The 18,557-nt window shown below is 48.4% G+C and overlaps 1 protein-coding gene across 1 annotated transcript in view; it reads right to left on the bottom strand.

Moving 5' to 3' along the window:
• LOC143981405 (cleavage and polyadenylation specificity factor subunit 1-like) overlaps positions 1-16,650 on the bottom strand; it is a gene marked incomplete at both ends in the record, with an annotated part of 49,986 nt that extends 33,336 nt beyond the window's left edge. Inside the window, 9 exon segments of the mRNA XM_077479234.1 lie at positions 2,601-2,742; positions 5,144-5,242; positions 6,765-6,845; positions 10,075-10,155; positions 11,045-11,119; positions 14,027-14,121; positions 15,191-15,242; positions 15,321-15,446; positions 16,563-16,650. Coding sequence (XP_077335360.1) covers positions 2,601-2,742; positions 5,144-5,242; positions 6,765-6,845; positions 10,075-10,155; positions 11,045-11,119; positions 14,027-14,121; positions 15,191-15,242; positions 15,321-15,446; positions 16,563-16,650 — 839 coding nt within the window.
• Between the last annotated feature and the right edge of the window lie 1,907 nt (positions 16,651-18,557).

Raw genomic sequence — 18,557 nt, 5'->3', positions numbered from 1 at the left:
TTTAAAAAAAATAAAAAGGCTCTCAGTGAATGGGTTCATGTAAGGTTGTATCTGCCTTCAGTTCTTGTTTTTTTTTTTTTAAACGTGTGCAAAAAAAACTAAAAAAACAAAAAAACACTGAAATCTTTAGACATGAAGATTACATAAACCCCCAAACCTGACATTTTCTGAAAGCAGACACCCCTAGAGAGAATAAAATAGCAGTAGCTCCAAATTTTTTTATATGTCACACAATATTACCGCAAAGGTCAGGGAAACACAACATTTCAGCAAAAAGAAACAAACATTGACGGACACAGCTCCATTAATCTTGACCATAGGGTTATCACGCCACCTTCAGGAGAGGACTAGGCAGAACATGTAATGCATGTTAAAAAACAGAACTTTACAGTTCCGTCCAGGGGGCGGTCCCTCTGGTAATAACCCCTCAGCCTGCTTCCCGCAGCTCAGTACATCAACAAGCAGTATAACGTAAAATAGGAGGGGAGGGTGCTGTGTCCGTCAATGAACTTCAGAGAAAAGGGATTGATGGACACAGCACCATTAATCTTGACCGTATGGACGTCCCCAATCAGTGTCATAACGAGGGGTGTGAACAGCAAACACAACTTCACCCACAACCAGAGGTGCTCTCCAATGAAAGTCACCATCTGAACCAACCGCGGTCAACATATGCAGCAAAATATATTGACAATGAAAATGCAACTTTCTGTAACAAGAAGAGTGTCAATTTCAACATTACACCTGCAAAACTTTGCGGCCAAAGCAGGCATCTGAAGATGCGCTTACATCAACTTTGTAGAATTTGGTAAAAGTGTGAACGGACGACCAAGTCGCCGCCTTACACACCTGAGATACTGACGCTTGATGTCAGAAACCCGAGAGGTACCAATTGCCCTGGTGGAATGAGCTGTGACAGGAAAGGGGGGCACCTGCCCCTTCAAGGCTTAAGCCTGGACCACGATCTGTCTGATCCACCTGGAAATTGTGGACCAGATCCCCAGCTCTCTTTTCAGAGCAGCCACTGAAACATACAGAAAATCTGACTTCCGAAAGAGAGACGTGGCAGACAGATATACCCTTAGAGCCCAGTCCACGTCCGGGGAATGGAGGGCCACCCCCTTAGGGTGTGTCGGTTTAGGACACAGAGATGGTAACACAATTTCTTCATTGAGATAGAAGGCCAAAACCACTGTAATGGAAATTTGTAGGTTCTGTATATAATTGTATTCTATTTTATATGTATTGCACGATGCCCTCACTGTGCACACGGCAATAACAATGTTTTCAGTACATGTTTTGCATTCTTTCAAGTCCTGATTAGAATTAGCCTGCCTATGTTACGCCCCTTGTTACCATAAACGTACAATTGTAATATTAATGTGATACCTACGTAATCATGTGTATAAAAGCCTTCAAATGCGTCATAATAAAGGAGAACGGTTATTTGGAAAGATGCTGAGCGTATCTTTTGTGTCTGTTCCCTACTGCAGTAGTTATTCATTTGGAACCACTAATCAATATGAGGATAGGAGTTGCCTATCATCAAAATATCCATTTCACCACCTACGGCAGAAAATAAGGTTGGGGACGCAACACCACCTTATCCCTGTGGATAACCAGATAGGGCGACTTGCAAGACAAGGCCACCAGTTCAGAAACCCTCCTAGCAGATGCAATAGTCACTAGAAAGACCACTTTCTGAGAAAGAGACAAGGGAATTTCCCTGATATTCTCAAACCGCGGTTTCTGATAGCACCAGGTTCAGATCCCACGGAGGCAGGGGTGGACGGGGTGAAACTGGCTAGGAGCTTCTTGCACGGTGCTTCGGGTGACCAACTCTCAAAACAACCAACCTCCCCCCCACTCGCTGTCTGCCAGTCAGTCAGGCACTTACCCCTTTCAGGCAGCATGCGGCAGCTCCTGTGTCCTCCCTGTCCTTTCAGTCAATCAGGTGACGGATCTCAGACCTGCATCCCGATTAGCCGGGAGGAGGATCAGTGTTACAATAGTGAATTTTCATCCACTATTGTAACACACCTGGGTGGGCTTCGAGTGCATTCTCTGCACCCTGAGCCCACCCTATATTGAAGCCTATTAGAGTCTCTGGTTCTAATCATGTGCGTCAAAACGCATTGGAAACCATGCACCGGTGTCCTGCAAGGGGACGGACGCATGGAAATGTGGGGGCAATGGCATCGATGGAGGGGGCGGGGAAGCCCTGCAGCCTTAATGGACAGGCCACCCCTGCTGTCATGTGACATGCTGTGATTGGTCACATAGCCATTGGCCAACTAATGCCTGCGAGGACGCCAGCTCTGTTCATAGATACTATGTACAGAGCCAGTCTGAGTGTCTCTGTACCTTAGGATCGCTGTGATAGAATATTGTATTCATCCACCAATACATAAATTTAAAATCAATATTAAGGTTAACATACACTACACGTTACCGGGGGCAGCACATACGTTAAGTGTTCTGTTTTAATAAAGATTGTTGAAAGGCACAGGAAAGGCAACCAGAGGGCCAGAAGTGAACGTCTTCCATACAAGGCTTGTCCAGCCGTCATTAGGCCTGAGACCACAGATCCCAGCACTCACCTCCCTCCAGCAGACGGATGCCCAGGGGGGACACTTGTACAATGTATTTATTGTCTCCGATATTCCCGGCGTACACCGTAGGCCCCTGTGTGGCGAATCCGCTGGTGTCCAGTTCCATGATTTCCTGTCCAGTCTGGAGGATCTGCAAAGGGAAATAACAAAATGCGCTTCTATTACTGGAGCTGGTAGTGCCGCCATCACCCGGTACAACCTCCCGGGCGGCCCTAATCTGCGGTGTGCAGAGATCTGTAATCTGTGCGGGGGATGGTCAATGCAGACAACACAAACATACCATGGGGGGAACCGACGCGTTTCTCCTGAGAAGCAGGCTGCAAGGTTTGTTACTAGGGATGCAGCGACAGATTGGCTGAAAATAATGCCCCCTATTGACTTCAATGAAAAAATTGCATCCCATTAACATCTATACAACAACATCAACCCCTGTTGACTCCCAAAATCACATCCCGTTGACTTAAAAATGGGAAAAAAAAAAAAAAAAATCGCATTCTACTAAATTCAATGCAAAAAAACTCCACCCACAATTAAGTAACTACTTCAAGACCGCCCACTGCAGATATACTGCGGTAGGTCGGCTTTATTGTGCGAAACGATCTACTTGTACGTAATTTCACGCAATAGACAGCGGAGGAGTGATCGCGCACTGATTGGCCAGAGGGGGGAGTCAATCAGCGGGTCTAGCGCGCGCAATGTCCACTGGGACCCGCTGATCTTTCCTTAGCGAGGTGGATCGCCGTCCTGTCAGGAGAGAACACAGAGATCTTGTGTTTCTGCCAAGCAAGAACACGGATCTCTGTGTTTCCCCCAGTCAGTCCAGCACCCCCCAGAGTTAGTAAGCACCCCCCTAGGGACAGGTTTAACCCTTTGATAAACCCTGGTGTTAACCCCTTCTCAGCCAGTGTCATTTATACAGTGACAGTGCATATTTTTTAGCACCGATCACTGTATTGGTCTCACTGGTTCCCCTAAAAAAAAATAGTGCCCAATCTGTCCGCCGCAATGTCACAGTCCCACTATAAGTCGCTGATTGCTGCCATAACTAGTAAAAATAAAATAATAATAAAAATGTATTATATGTTGTACAGTAAAAAATAAAAAGGACTTACAGTAGCGATTATCTGCTTTTTTTCTACTATAAAGGGCTCATTTTAGTTTTTTTAACCCCATTATGTTTCTAAACGTCTTATACCTGGTTCACATCTCTGTGTTTATTGGTACTTTTTGCAGAAACGCACTGCAGTTCATTTCCATGGTTTCCTATGGGACATGTTCACATCTGAAAGGGTCGGGGACTTTTAAACACAAAACGGTCCTTTATTGGTTCAATATTACTTCAATGGAGAAGCTGCAGAAAAGCGTGCAATGCGTTTTTGCAGCAATTTTTTTTTTTTTTAATCTGCCCAAAAAAAAAATAAAAAAAAAAAAAAAAAAGCAAAAATTTCAGTAAAATCACGTGCGCAAAAATCAAAACGCACAGCAAAAAGCACTACAGAAACAGATCAAAAGCAAACTGCATAGGTGTGTACCGAGCCTTGTGCTGACCACACCGATCAATTATCAGATGAGAATATTCAGACGAAAAATCTTAGAAACGTTCACTTGTTTTTAACATTCGGTTTTTAAAATTGAATGTAATTTCTGAAGGAAAACCACATCCATAGTCCAATGAATTTTCAGACAAAGAAGTTTTCTATCATTTCCAAATTTTTCTGTCACGGTGGTTGAAAATGAACATCGATTTGACCCATTTTTTATTTTATTTTTTTAAAGGTTATTAACCGATTAATCGAAACAATAAATCGGGCAACTAATCGATCATGAAAATAATCGTTAGTTGCAGCCCTAGTTTATTTCCCCCAAATTTTTGGTCTTTTGTTTATAGCGCAAAAAATAAAAAGCGCAGAGGTGACCAAAAGAAATCTCTATTTGTGAGGAAAAAAAACCCATCAATGTTATTTTGGTACAGCGTCGCACGACCGCGCAATTGTCAGTTACTCGAACCAGAAATTTTAATTTCAGTGCACCACTAATTGTTACAACTAAGCATGTTTCTCTAATGAAACGCGTCAGCCCCAGAGAAAGCTTCCAGAACGTTGTCCAGAATCATCATCAGTGTGTAGCCGGACTCTGGTGACTTTGCCGGTCCCGGGGGTGTGGATGGTCACCCCAGTGACACCTCCTTCCTTAAGCCGGGTACACACTACGTTTTTTACTGTCAGCTCCGGGTGGGAGCCACTGTACCAACCATGCAAGATTATCACAGTGATCTCCACCGCTGAGCTGTTGTGTTCTGACAGTACGACGCCCCCCCCCCCCAGAACACTCCGAATGGCGCTCTCTGCCATTGGCTGATCGGGAGTCGGTCGGATTCTGGACTGACATATACACAGGCAGAATGTCGGACTGTGTGTAAGGGGCTCTCCTGATTGTACACAATCCCTCAGTCCTGGTACAAGTGAGGAGGACTTGTGGGGGGGGGGGCTCCCCTCCTTCCCCACCTTCTCAGGGCGGCCATCGTCTCTTACCATGGTGGAGTCTTCTCGGCTCAGGATGAGAAAACCATGGCGGTTCTTATCATCTTCTTCTTCTGCTTCCACAGCCGTCTCCCCCGTGTCCTCCGACTGCTGAAGGGACAAGAAAAGATGGCGGTAAGATATAGAAGCCTCACAGAGAGAGGAGAGCAGAAGAGGTCATACTGGAGGAGCATGGAAGAGGTGAAGGAGAAGGAGGAGCGACACCATACCGGGGAGAGGAGGGATGAGAGGGAAGGAGGAGCGACACCATACCGGGGAGAGGAGGGATGAGAGGGAAGGAGGAGCGACACCATACCGGGGAGAGGAGGGATGAGAGGGAAGGAGGAGCGACACCATACCGGGGAGAGGAGGGATGAGAGGGAAGGAGGAGCGACACCATACCGGGGAGAGGAGGGATGAGAGGGAAGGAGGAGCGACACCATACCGGGGAGAGGAGGGATGAGAGGGAAGGAGGAGCGACACCATACCGGGGAGAGGAGGGATGAGAGGGAAGGAGGAGCGACACCATACCGGGGAGAGGAGGGATGAGAGGGAAGGAGGAGCGACACCATACCGGGGAGAGGAGGGATGAGAGGGAAGGAGGAGCGACACCATACCGGGGAGAGGAGGGATGAGAGGGAAGGAGGAGCGACACCATACCGGGGAGAGGAGGGATGAGAGGGAAGGAGGAGCGACACCATACCGGGGAGAGGAGGGATGAGAGGGAAGGAGGAGCGACACCATACCGGGGAGAGGAGGGATGAGAGGGAAGGAGGAGCGACACCATACCGGGGAGAGGAGGGATGAGAGGGAAGGAGGAGCGACACCATACCGGGGAGAGGAGGGATGAGAGGGAAGGAGGAGCGACACCATACCGGGGAGAGGAGGGATGAGAGGGAAGGAGGAGCGACACCATACCGGGGAGAGGAGGGATGAGAGGGAAGGAGGAGCGACACCATACCGGGGAGAGGAGGGATGAGAGGGAAGGAGGAGCGACACCATACGGGGAGAGGAGGGATGAGAGGGAAGGAGGAGCGACACCATACCGGGGAGAGGAGGGATGAGAGGGAAGGAGGAGCGACAGCATACCGGGGAGAGGAGGGATGAGAGGGAAGGAGGAGCGACACCATACCGGGGAGAGGAGGGATGAGAGGGAAGGAGGAGCGACAGCATACCGGGGAGAGGAGGGATGAGAGGGAAGGAGGAGCGACACCATACCGGGGAGAGGAGGGATGAGAGGGAAGGAGGAGCGACACCATACGGGGAGAGGAGGGATGAGAGGGAAGGAGGAGCAACACCATACGGGGAGAGGAAAGGAGGAGCGACACCATACGGGGAGAGGAGGGATGAGAGGGAAGGAGGAGGAGCGACACCATACCGGGGAGAGGAGGGATGAGAGGGAAGGAGGAGCGACACCATACGGGGAGAGGAGGGATGAGAGGGAAGGAGGAGCGACACCATACGGGGAGAGGAGGGATGAGAGGGAAGGAGGAGGAGCGACACCATACCGGGAGAGGAGGGATGAGAGGGAAAGAGGAGGAGCGACACCATACCGGGAGAGGAGGGATGAGAGGGAAGGAGGAGATACTATCAGACTAGTAAAGAGATCGGTTTCAACAGACAGAAAACCAACCTCATTAGGAGAAATGACCGTCCACATATCATGACAACCAGGGAGTTCGAAGGTCGTCACCACTTGGGGTCGGATACTCTTCTGCGTGAGATAAACAAAAAAAGGTTAACTGTCTCTGCAACCAAGTCGATTGTAACATTATGGCAATGCTATTGCCTAAAAAAGGTGATTCTAAAAATTCCTCTCTTTCAATTAAACAGAAAAAGTATGAAAATCACAAAACATGTTGAGCACCAAGCTTTATTAAATCATCAGGACCAATGAACACCCCATCAACTTATACCACGCCCTAGAGGAGGCTTCTTTTGACTCGGTATCAATACCCCACAGGAAGTATGCAAGTGGTTTTAACCCATTGGGGTTGATCAATGGGTCCTTTTAATTTTTTTTTCAAATTGTTTGATTAATTTGTACTGTTTGATGTGTAATTGTATTTATATGAATTGTATATTAATAAAAAAAATTGTAACACATTTTAAATGTGCCTTCAAAGTCCATTCTTCCCCCCCCCCCCATTTTCAAGCACATACAGATCCAACTACTTTTATCTGATCTCCTTGCATTGCAGCTCTGCATTAGTCAGTGGTAAATGTGGTATACACTATATACAATCACCCGACACTAGTTACTTTCCACAATCCATGACTCAACTTCACAGTTCACACAAATACGTTTTCAATTCCAACTGTAGCTCTGACGCAAGTCATTTTTTATTTTTTTTTATTAAAACTAAGAAAAATGTAGAAAGTTAGTTTACCTTTAATTATAAAAGCTTATCTAGTATATTGCCTGTCAGTCACTTTATAGTAGGCATACAATCTATATAAATAGCACCGCTGTTATGGCAACGGCCGAAATCGCACATAGCGGGGCATGGCTAGGACGTCATATGTCAATCAAAAGAAAGTGCCGCTGTCATGGCAACAGCAGAAGCTGATCCACACGGCAAAAATATCACAGCTTATCAGCCTCTAAGGACAACATCAAAAACGGAGGACACCAAAAAAAATTTGCCTACATTTAGCTCACTGAATGATCCCACTGAACCACATCCATATTTACCATCAATGTTCAGGCTGTCTGGTGACCTCACCGGACTCCTCCCCCCTTCCCTTCGTTAACAGACGGAGGCACTTGAGGAAGGGGAAGGAGTCCGGTGACGTTGATGTCCGCAACATCATCGGATATGTGAGTGTGTATAATTATATATAACACATACATACACACTGACTTCCTGTTATATCTCTAAAATTCTACAACTACAGAGAAATATCAACTGATCTGACAGAAATCCAGTGGGGGGAAAAAATAAAAAATAAAAAAATCTATAAGCAGAAAAAAAACTGCAGCCGCCACATCAGAGTCTGTTCCTCCAGAGCCAATGGAAGGAGGGGGGCAGTGTATCGTCGGAGGAGGAGGAGGGCAGTGTATCATCGTCGGAGGGCGGCAGGGTATTGGAGGAGGAGGGCAGTGTATCGTCGGAGGAGGGCAGTGTATCATCGTCGGAGGGCGGCAGGGTATTGGAGGAGGAGGGCAGTGTATTGTCGGAGGAGGGCAGTGCATCGTCGTCGGAGGAGGAGGGCAGTGCATCGTCGTCGGAGGAGGAGGGCAGTGCATCGTCGTCGGAGGAGGAGGGCAGTGCATCGTCGTCGGAGGAGGAGGGCAGTGCATCGTCGTCGTCGGAGGAGGGCAGTGCATCGTCGTCGTCGGAGGAGGGCAGTGCATCGTCGTCGGAGGAGGAGGGCAGTGCATCGTCGTCGTCGGAGGAGGGCAGTGCATCGTCGTCGGAGGAGGAGGGCAGTGCATCGTCGTCGGAGGAGGAGGGCAGTGCATCGTCGTCGGAGGAGGAGGGCAGTGCATCGTCGTCGGAGGAGGAGGGCAGTGCATCGTCGTCGGAGGAGGAGGGCAGTGCATCGTCGTCGGAGGAGGAGGGCAGTGCATCGTCGTCGGAGGAGGAGGGCAGTGCATCGTCGTCGGAGGAGGAGGGCAGTGCATCGTCGTCGGAGGAGGAGGGCAGTGCATCGTCGTCGGAGGAGGAGGGCAGTGTATGGGAGGAGGAGGGCAGTGTATGGGAGGAGGAGGGCAGTGTATCGTCGGAGGAGGAGGAGGGCGGCAGGGTATGGGAGGAGGAGGGCAATGTATCGTCGTCGGAGGAGGAGGGCAGTGTATCGTCGGAGGAGGGCAGTGTATCGTCGGAGGAGGGCAGTGTATCGTCGGAGGAGGGCAGTGTATCGTCGGAGGAGGGCAGTGTATCGTCGGAGGAGGGCAGTGTATCGTCGGAGGAGGGCAGTGTATCGTCGGAGGAGGGCAGTGTATCGTCGGAGGAGGGCAGTGTATCGTCGGAGGAGGAGACACCAACCTTGGCTGTATGCTGAATTGTGGAAAATATCCGCCCCTCCAGGTGGCTCAATGACTCTCCATTGGTATTTTTACCAATATTATTAAAGTGTATCTAAACAAAAAAAAATGTAACTTATTAATGTGCAGTTGGATACGTCTTCAGTAATGGAGGCACAGATATGTTGGGCCTTTTCTCATGGTCTCTGGGAGGAGCAGACATATGATTGGCAGTTGGATACATCTTACGGAATTGGTTTAGATACACTGCTCTCTTCCATTGGCTGTGGCAGAGAAGACATATGATGGGCGGTTGGATACGTCTTCAGTAATAGGTTCAGATACACTGCTCTCTTCCTGTGGCTCAGGAGAAGACACAGTATGTTGGGAGATTGGATAAGTCTTCATTAACGAAGGCACAGATATGTTGCCCTCTTCACATTGGCTCTGGAGGAGCAGACACATGATGGGCGGTTGGATACATCTTCAGTAATGGAGGCACAGATATGTTGCCCTCTTCTCATTGGCTGTGGAGGAGCAGACACATGATGGGGCGGTTGAATACATCTTCAGTAATGGAGGCACAGATATGTTGCCCTCTTCTCATTGGCTCTGGAGGAGCAGACACATGATGGGGCGGTTGGATACGTCTGTCACTATAAAGCCCCGACACACACAGAGGAGTCACTGAACAGTTTTAGATGTACAGTGCCACTTATCAGACGGGCTCTGTACATGTTTGGAAAATGTTCTAGATGTAATTTTGTCTGACTGACCATGTGAGGTGTTCTGTTGGGAGAGGAGGAAGGGGAAATACACCATACAGACCTCTGAAGAGCGAGCGACACATCCACCCTCACCCACATTGCACGACCCAATCATCCAGCTTAGTTTTCCCATCTATAAATGTGAACTTTACCGACCAACAAAATGAAAATTAGATGAAAGAACACAAAAAGGTGACCAGCCTCACCTGGAGCACTGAGAGAGCCCCGTTCTTCCCGTATCCGGAACACAAGACGATCTCCAAGTCCGGCTCCGTGCTATTCTGAAACTACAATGTCACCAGTGTTATTACTGATGGTAGGGACAGGAAAGGGGAGGAGCCATGCAGACAGGAGGGGGAGGGAGGAACGATGCAGACAGGAAAAAGGGAAGGGGAGGAACAACTGAAGATTGGAGGAGCAATGTGGACAGAGGGGAGGGGCCACTGCAGACAGAAAAAAGGGGAAGGAGAAGAACCGTTGAAGAGCAGACTGGAGAGGGGAGGGGCCACTGACAAGACAAGCAATGTAGACAGAAGAGGGAGAAGAGAAGGAACCGCTGAAGATAGGAGGAGCCACTGCAGATAAGAGAGAGAGGGGAAGGGGGAGAACCACTGAAGATAGGAGGAGCAATGCAGACAGAAGAGGGGAAGAGAAGGAACCGCTTAAGACAAGAGGAGCAATGCAGAAAGGAAAGGGGGAGGAACCACTGAAGATGGGAGGAGCAATGCAGAAAGGAAAGGGGGAGGAACCACTGAAGATGAGAGGAGCAATGCAGAAAGGAAAGGGGGGAGGAACCACTGAAGATGAGAGGAGCAATGCAGAAAGGAAAGGGGGAGGAACCACTGAAGATGAGAGGAGCAATGCAGAAAGGAAAGGGGGAGGAACCACTGAAGATGAGAGGAGCAATGCAGAAAGGAAAGGTGGAGGAACCACTGAAGATGGGAGGAGCAATGCAGAAAGGAAAGGGGGAGGAACCACTGAAGATGAGAGGAGCAATGCAGAAAGGAAAGGGGGAGGAACAATGCAGAAAGGAAAGGGGGAGGAACCACTGAAGATGGGAGGAGCAATGCAGAAAGGAAAGGGGAAGAAAGGAAAAAAAAAAAAAAACACTGAAGAGGGGAGGGGCTACAGCTGACAGGAGAGAAGAGCACCCATAAGGCAGCCAGGGCCACTTACCTCCTCAGACAGGAAGGCCGGCTCCCCCATGGACGCCATGGCACAAGGTCCGATGTTTAGGATGCTGTCACACACCTGTATGGGAAGCAGAAGGGTAACATTTCATAACCTTGCACTTCTCCACACACGGCTTCATCCAGAGTTCTTCTTTAATGCAGTAACTGATAAACCAGACAAAATCACAAACCGGAATTTACTTTGCCGGTGATTGATGGGGACAGGTTGCTAGTGGTAGCCACGCTAAGAAATAAAATATATAAAACTTGTAGTAGGACCAAAGTGTAAACCTATTCCTAAAATGTAGGAGACATCACTCCTTATGTGGGTTGCGCTAAGTAATAAATTTAACTAAATAACACAAATGCAGAAAAAACACCTATGTGAAAAAAAAACTCCAGTAGCTTTAACTTAGTAAGTTTGTCAATCCTATGCGGAAAGATTTTCAGTGCAAGGAAATTCCAAATATATACCGGTATTGTCAATCAAGATATCAAAGAATATATGTACTAAATTATCCTAGTGTAATATAATCATTCGAAAGAACAGCAGAATATGGCAACGAATTGCCTTAAAACATAAGTATAACCTCAATATATGTGAGAAAAAATTATAACATTGAATATTAAAGTGTTCATAAAGTCCATGAAAAATATTCATTTCCAAAGTATTCCACAGTGATACGGTGACAGCACAAGTATCCAAAACGAACGTGAAGCGTGCACAACCTCCACCACAGATATTACTGCCGCTTACCGAAGGTGTATGGTTCCTTATTACAGAGAACCATGCAGAGCGGATGACTGATTCTTCCCCCAGTCCAGGGTTTTCACAAATGGATGCAAAGGAAACTCTGGAACCCGTTCGCCTCCAATTACACTCCCTCTCACCGTTTCACATAGAAGATAATAAGACTCACAATAGTGTAAAACCCAAGTAAAAATTTTTAATCGAACGTAAGAGACAAATGCGCACTTACAGAGATGATGTTTAAAACGATTGTTTATGCAAATCAGAGCCGGCCGGTCTCGATTCGCGCCCAATACATCCGCAAACAAACAACGCGAGCTGGTGGCGTCAGGACGTCGCTCCTCCCCCCTACGCGTTTCGTCACTATAGGACGTGGTCACGGGGCCTATAGTGACCACGTCCTATAGTGACGAAACGCGTAGGGAGGAGGAGCGACGTCCTGACGCCACCAGCTCGCGTTGTTTGTTTGCAGATGTATTGGGCGCGAATCGAGACCGGCCGGCTCTGATTTGCATAAACAATCGTTTTAAACATCATCTCTGTAAGTGCGCATTTGTCTCTTACGTTCGATTAAAAAATTTTACTTGGGTTTTACACTATTGTGAGTCTTATTATCTTCTATGTGAAACGGTGAGAGGGAGTGTAATTGGAGGCGAACGGGTTCCAGAGTTTCCTTTGCATCCATTTGTGAAAACCCTGGACTGGGGGAAGAATCAGTCATCCGCTCTGCATGGTTCTCTGTAATAAGGAACCATACACCTTCGGTAAGCGGCAGTAATATCTGTGGTGGAGGTTGTGCACGGGTCACGTTCGTTTTGGATACTTGTGCTGTCACCGTATCACTGTGGAATACTTTGGAAATGAATATTTTTCATGGACTTTATGAACACTTTAATATTCAATGTTATAATTTTTTCTCACATATATTGGAGGTTATACTTATGTTTTAAGGCAATTCGTTGCCATATTCTGCTGTTCTTTCGAATGATTATATTACACTAGGATAATTTAGTACATATATTCTTTGATATCTTGATTGACAATACCGGTATATATTTGGAATTTCCTTGCACTGAAAATCTTTCCGCATAGGATTGACAAACTTACTAAGTTAAAGCTACTGGAGTTTTTTTTTCACATAGGTGTTTTTTCTGCATTTGTGTTATTTAGTTAAATTTATTACTTAGCGCAACCCACTCTTTCTTCTTTCCATGCCAAATGTAGTACAACATTTGGGTTGCTGCTTTTTCTTAGTTTTTTCTATCTGATAAGCGCAGCTTTTTCCTCTTTTTTATCACTCCTTATGTGCCACCAATAAACCCCCCCACCCCCCCACCACCACCGAAAACACCCAAATGGCCTGTGCCATGTGTGCCCCACCACTACCCACCCTGGAAACATCCTAGAGGCCTATGTGATGTGTGCCCCACCACTACCCCACCCTGGAAACATCCTAGAGGCCTATGTGATGTGTGCCCCACCACTACCCCACCCTGGAAACATCCTAGAGGCCTATGTGATGTGTGCCCCACCACATCCCCACCCTGGAAACATCCTAGAGGCCTATGTGATGTGTGCCCCACCACTACCCCACCCTGGAAACATCCTAGAGGCCTATGTGATGTGTGCCCCACCACATCCCCACCCTGGAAACATCCTAGAGGCCCATGTTATGTGTGCCCCACCACTACCCCACCCTGGAAACATCCTAGAGGCCTATGTGATGTGTGCCCCACCACTACCCCACCCTGGAAACATCCTAGAGGCCTATGCCCTGGGTGTTCCACCACTTCTTACGTACCACTATTGCCCCACATAGGAAAGACCCTAAGGGCCTGCGTTACATGTGTGCCATCATTACCCCACCCAAGAATCTTATGTCATTGGGCTGGCAGCACATAGTTTGTCACCAACACCCTACCTGGAATACACCCTAGAGGCCGATCTCATTGGGTTTTAGTTTGTTGAGAACAAATTCTCTCCCCCCCATAGATGTCAATGGGAAGGTGGAAGCTGCTTGGCACAGGTTATTAGGAGGTCAGCTGCAGGTTAAATGAACCCCTCAATAAATGTGCTCTGATCTCAGAATAATCTGTCTAACGAACACAAATGCCGAGCCCCCCATACAGAGATCCTAAAGGCTGCTTAGATAGGTGTGAGAAGAACAAGGGTGATAAGAGTGTAATACACATTTATGTCTCTAATCAGATGGCTGTATTTTCAGTCTGTGCAAACCTCAAAGGAGTATGTGGAGAGCTGTGTGCCCGACTGCAGCTCACTGCCGTACACCTCAATCTCATCAATTTCATCCACCAGGGCCCCCTTACCACCTGTGGAGATAAAAAGGTGAACAGTGGGGTAAGCAGCTGTATTTTCCTCCATGAAATACACTCACGCAGGATGCAAAAGAAAATTGGACGAACACAGGACTTCTGAGAGAACAGAGGTAATACAATATTCATCCACAGGGGGCAGCAGTGAGCACTGGAATATACTATGGAAGAAACCGAGAGAACAGAGGTAATACAATATCCATCCATAGGGGCAGCAGTGAGCACTGGAATATACTATGGAAGAGACAGCGGAGCAAACAGGAGGTAATACAACATTCATCCACAGGAGGCAACAGTGAGCATTAGTTTATATATACACACACACACACACACACACACACACACACACACACACACACACACACACTACCATAGAGGGAGACAGCAGAGAACAGAGGGCATCCACAGGAGGCAACAGTGAGCATTATTTTATATACACACACACACAAACACACAAACACACACACACACACACACACACTACCATAGAGGGGGACAGCAGAGAACAGAGGTCATCAATAGGAGGCAACAGTGAGCACTGGAGAGAGACACACACACACACACACACACACGGGAGGAGATGTTTGAGGAAAAAATAAAAATTCAATACAATATTTATCCATAAGAGGCAGCAGTGAGCACTGGTTGGACACGATGAAATAATACCATGGAGGAGACAGTGGAGAGAAGAAAGGCAATCCATAGGGGGGCAGCGGTGAGCAATGGTCACACACACAGGGGACAGGAGGAGAAGAGGCAATACATAGATATCCACAGGGGGGCAGCAGTGAGCACTGGAATATACTAAAAAGAGTCAATACAATATTTATCCATAAGAGGCAGCAGTAAGCACTGGTTGGACACACACTGAAATAATACCATGGGGGAAACAGTGGAGAGAAGAAAGGCAATCCATAGCTATCCATAGGGGGGCAGCAGTGAACAATGGTCACACACACAGGGGACAGTGGAGAGAAGAGAGGCAATACATAGCCATCCACGGGGGGCAGCAGTGAGCACTGGGGAGACACACACACACACAGGGGTATCAGCCGCGCACACTTACCAGGACGTGCCAGAGAGTTATCCACTCGTTTCTTCTTAGTGGGGGGCTCCTCCTGGAACAGAACTGGTTTATTAAACTCCGGAGAACAGTCAGGACCTCCACCCCAGTCCTCCAACTGACTGTTACTCACCACCTTGTCTGGGTCTTTGCTGGTGGCAGAAGAAGGGTTGTCCTGAACCTTCTCTGTGTACCTGAGGAGCAGCGAATTCCCCAGACGTGAGCCCAGGAATAAATATCCGGGCTCCATTAATGTCATCTGTGGAGAAGGGGGAAGGTTAGTGAATGATGGGGATCAGTGGAGAAGGAGGGGGAGGTTAGTGGATGATGGGGGATCATCGGAGAATGAGGGGGGAGGTTAGTGAATGATGGGGGATCATCGGAGAATGAGGGGGGAGGTTAGTGGATGATGGGGATCATCGGAGAATGAGGGGGGAGGTTAGTGAATGATGGGGGATCATCGGAGAATGAGGGGGGAGGTTAGTGAATGATGGGGGATCATCGGAGAATGAGGGGGGAGGTTAGTGAATGATGGGGATAATCGGAGAATGAGGGGGGAGGTTAGTGAATGATGGGGGATCATCGGAGAATGAGGGGGGAGGTTAGTGAATGATGGGGGATCAATGGAGAAGGAGGGGGAGGTTGGTGGATGATGGGGATAATCGGAGAATGAGGGGGGAGGTTAGTGAATGATGGGGGATCATCGGAGAATGAGGGGGGAGGTTAGTGAATGATGGGGATAATCGGAGAATGAGGGGGGAGGTTAGTGAATGATGGGGGATCATCGGAGAATGAGGGGGGAGGTTAGTGAATGATGGGGGATCAATGGAGAAGGAGGGGGAGGTTGGTGGATGATGGGGATAATCGGAGAATGAGGGGGGAGGTTAGTGAATGATGGGGGATCAATGGAGAAGGAGGGGGAGGTTGGTGGATGATGGGGATAATCGGAGAATGAGGGGGGAGGTTAGTGAATGATGGGGATCAGTGGAGCATGGGGGAGATTAGTGGATGATGGGGGGGGGGGGGAATCAGAAGAAAAGGAGGGGGGAGGTTAGTGGATGAAGGGGATGGGAGAGGAGGAGGAGGAGGAGGAGGAGGGAGGAGGGAGGAGGGAGGAGGGAATCAGTGGAAGAGGAGTGAGGAGGTTAGTGGATGATGGGGGGGGTGGGGGAAATCAGCGGAGGAGAGAGGGAGGTTAGTGAATGATGGGGATCAGCAGAGGAGAGAGAAGGTTAGTGGATGATGGGGATCAGCAGAGAAGGAGGGGGGAGGTTAGTGGATGATGGGTGATCGGAGTAGGAGGGGAGAGCTTAGGGGGATGATGGGGGATCAGCGGAGGAGGAGGAGGGGGGTGTCCTCACAGCACAATACTCACAGATGTGGTCAGTACGCTGGCGGCCGCCTTGTCAAAGTGAAAAGAGCGAACGCTTCTCATCCCATCGGTGATCAGAGTCAGCACATAACTGAGGAGAGAAGGAGGAGATGAGGTCTGGTTAGGACATCTAAACCGGTCATATATAGAAGGAGAAATAACTTAGGCCGCGTACACACGGGCGGACTGTATGGCCTACTTAGTCCGTCATACAATCCGACGGACAGTCCGTCATACTTTCGAATGAACGGACTTGACCACACACGGATGCACAAACAGTCCGTCGAAAGCTTGCGCGATGACGTGTACAGCACGTACGACGGGACTAGAAATAGGAAGTCCAATACACAGCAATGCAACCTTCCGCCGTGTAAATCCTTTCTGAGCATGCGCCATTCTTAGTCCGTCGAACTAGCCTACTGACGTGCGGATTGTCCACTGAAACCAAAGTACGACGGACAGAATTTCGAAAAATCCGAAATACTTAGTACGCCAGACTGCACGCTGAAAAAGTCCGCTGAAGCCCACACACGAGCGGACTGTCCGCTGAAATGTGTTTCGACGGACTAAGTACGCCATACAGTCCGCCCGTGTGTACGCGGCCTTACATTTCGTTCCTGTTCACTGAGGGACATGAGAATTCAGAAACAGTCGTGAAATCGTCAGCTGAGGAGTGGACGGCAGCCACTGGACAGAATTGGGACCTGGGGGACCTGAGCGCTCAAAAGGAATTGGGACCTGAGCGCCCAAACATTGAGGAGGCCAACCACATCCCTATTAAAAGTGGGTGTACACATCCATGTAGAAGCTTATCAGGGGGGTTAGTTGACCTCTGGCTTTGACCCCTACAGGCTTAAGCCGGCCACAAATGATTAGAACCGTGGCCGGTTCACTACGTATGGGCAGGCCGACTGTACCCAAGTCAATCCAACGTTGGACTTGATGGATTTTACATGCGATTATTGCCAAGCCGCTGCCAATAATCACTGTGCTCCCTCCGACCACCTGGGGAACATAATGGCTCCACAGCAGGGATTGCCCCACCAACACCGACAGTGTTCATGGGGGAAAAAATACAAATTGGATTTTTAAAACAGCTTACCTGTAAAATCCTTTTCTTTGATGTACATCAGGGGACACAGAGCCATAGTAAATTACCATGTGGGTTATATCGGACCGACAGGTGCTGGACACTGGCACACCCCTAAAGGCAAGAAGTGTACTCCCCTATATAACCCCACCCATTACTGGGAGTCCTCAGTTTTGTAGCCAAGCAATACAAGTGTATACCAAGAAGGGAGGGACCTCTGTGTCCCCTGATGTACATCAAAGAAAAGGATTTTACAGGTAAGCCGTTTTAAAAATCCGGTTTTCTTTTCTTACATCAGGGGACACAGAGCCATAGTAATTACTATATGGGATTTCCCATAGCAATGGGAACTGAAGGGGGGGGGGGGGGGTGGGGGAGACAACAAAAACAGGAGGCCAGAGGACTCATACTGCGCCCAAAGGCAATATCCTCATAACCTTTAACATCGATTTGATAAAATCTGCTAAAATGTGTGAACTGAAGACCAAGTTGTGGCCTTACAGACCTGAGCCATAGAGGCCTGATGATGCACCGGCCAGGAGGCACTAATTGCCCTGGTAGAGGGCGCTTTAACATGAAAAGGAGGAATATTCTTCTTTAAACCATAAGTCTGAATAATGACTTGACAAATCCACTTGGAAATCGTGGATTTTGATGCTGCCTGTCCTCTCTTTGGACCATCTGGCAGTACGAATAAAACATCTGTTTTACGAACCTGGCGGTCGCCTTTAAAGGGGTTGTAATGATCTGACAGTGCCTGCGCCCACAGCCCCCCCCCCCCGTTTTACTTACCTCACCCCTCAAAAGTCCTGCGCTCATCCCCCGACGTCCTTTCCACCATTCAGCCTGGCCGTTGATTGGCTGGAGTGGATGGAAAGCAGCACAGCCATTGGCTCGTGCTGCTGTCA

Source organism: Lithobates pipiens, unplaced genomic scaffold (genome assembly GCF_037356315.1).
Source record: "Lithobates pipiens isolate NorthernLeopardFrog02 unplaced genomic scaffold, aLitPip1_a1.2 Scaffold_150, whole genome shotgun sequence".
NCBI classification, from domain to species: Eukaryota; Metazoa; Chordata; class Amphibia; order Anura; family Ranidae; genus Lithobates; species Lithobates pipiens.
This window is presented reverse-complemented; position numbering and strand designations above follow the sequence as displayed.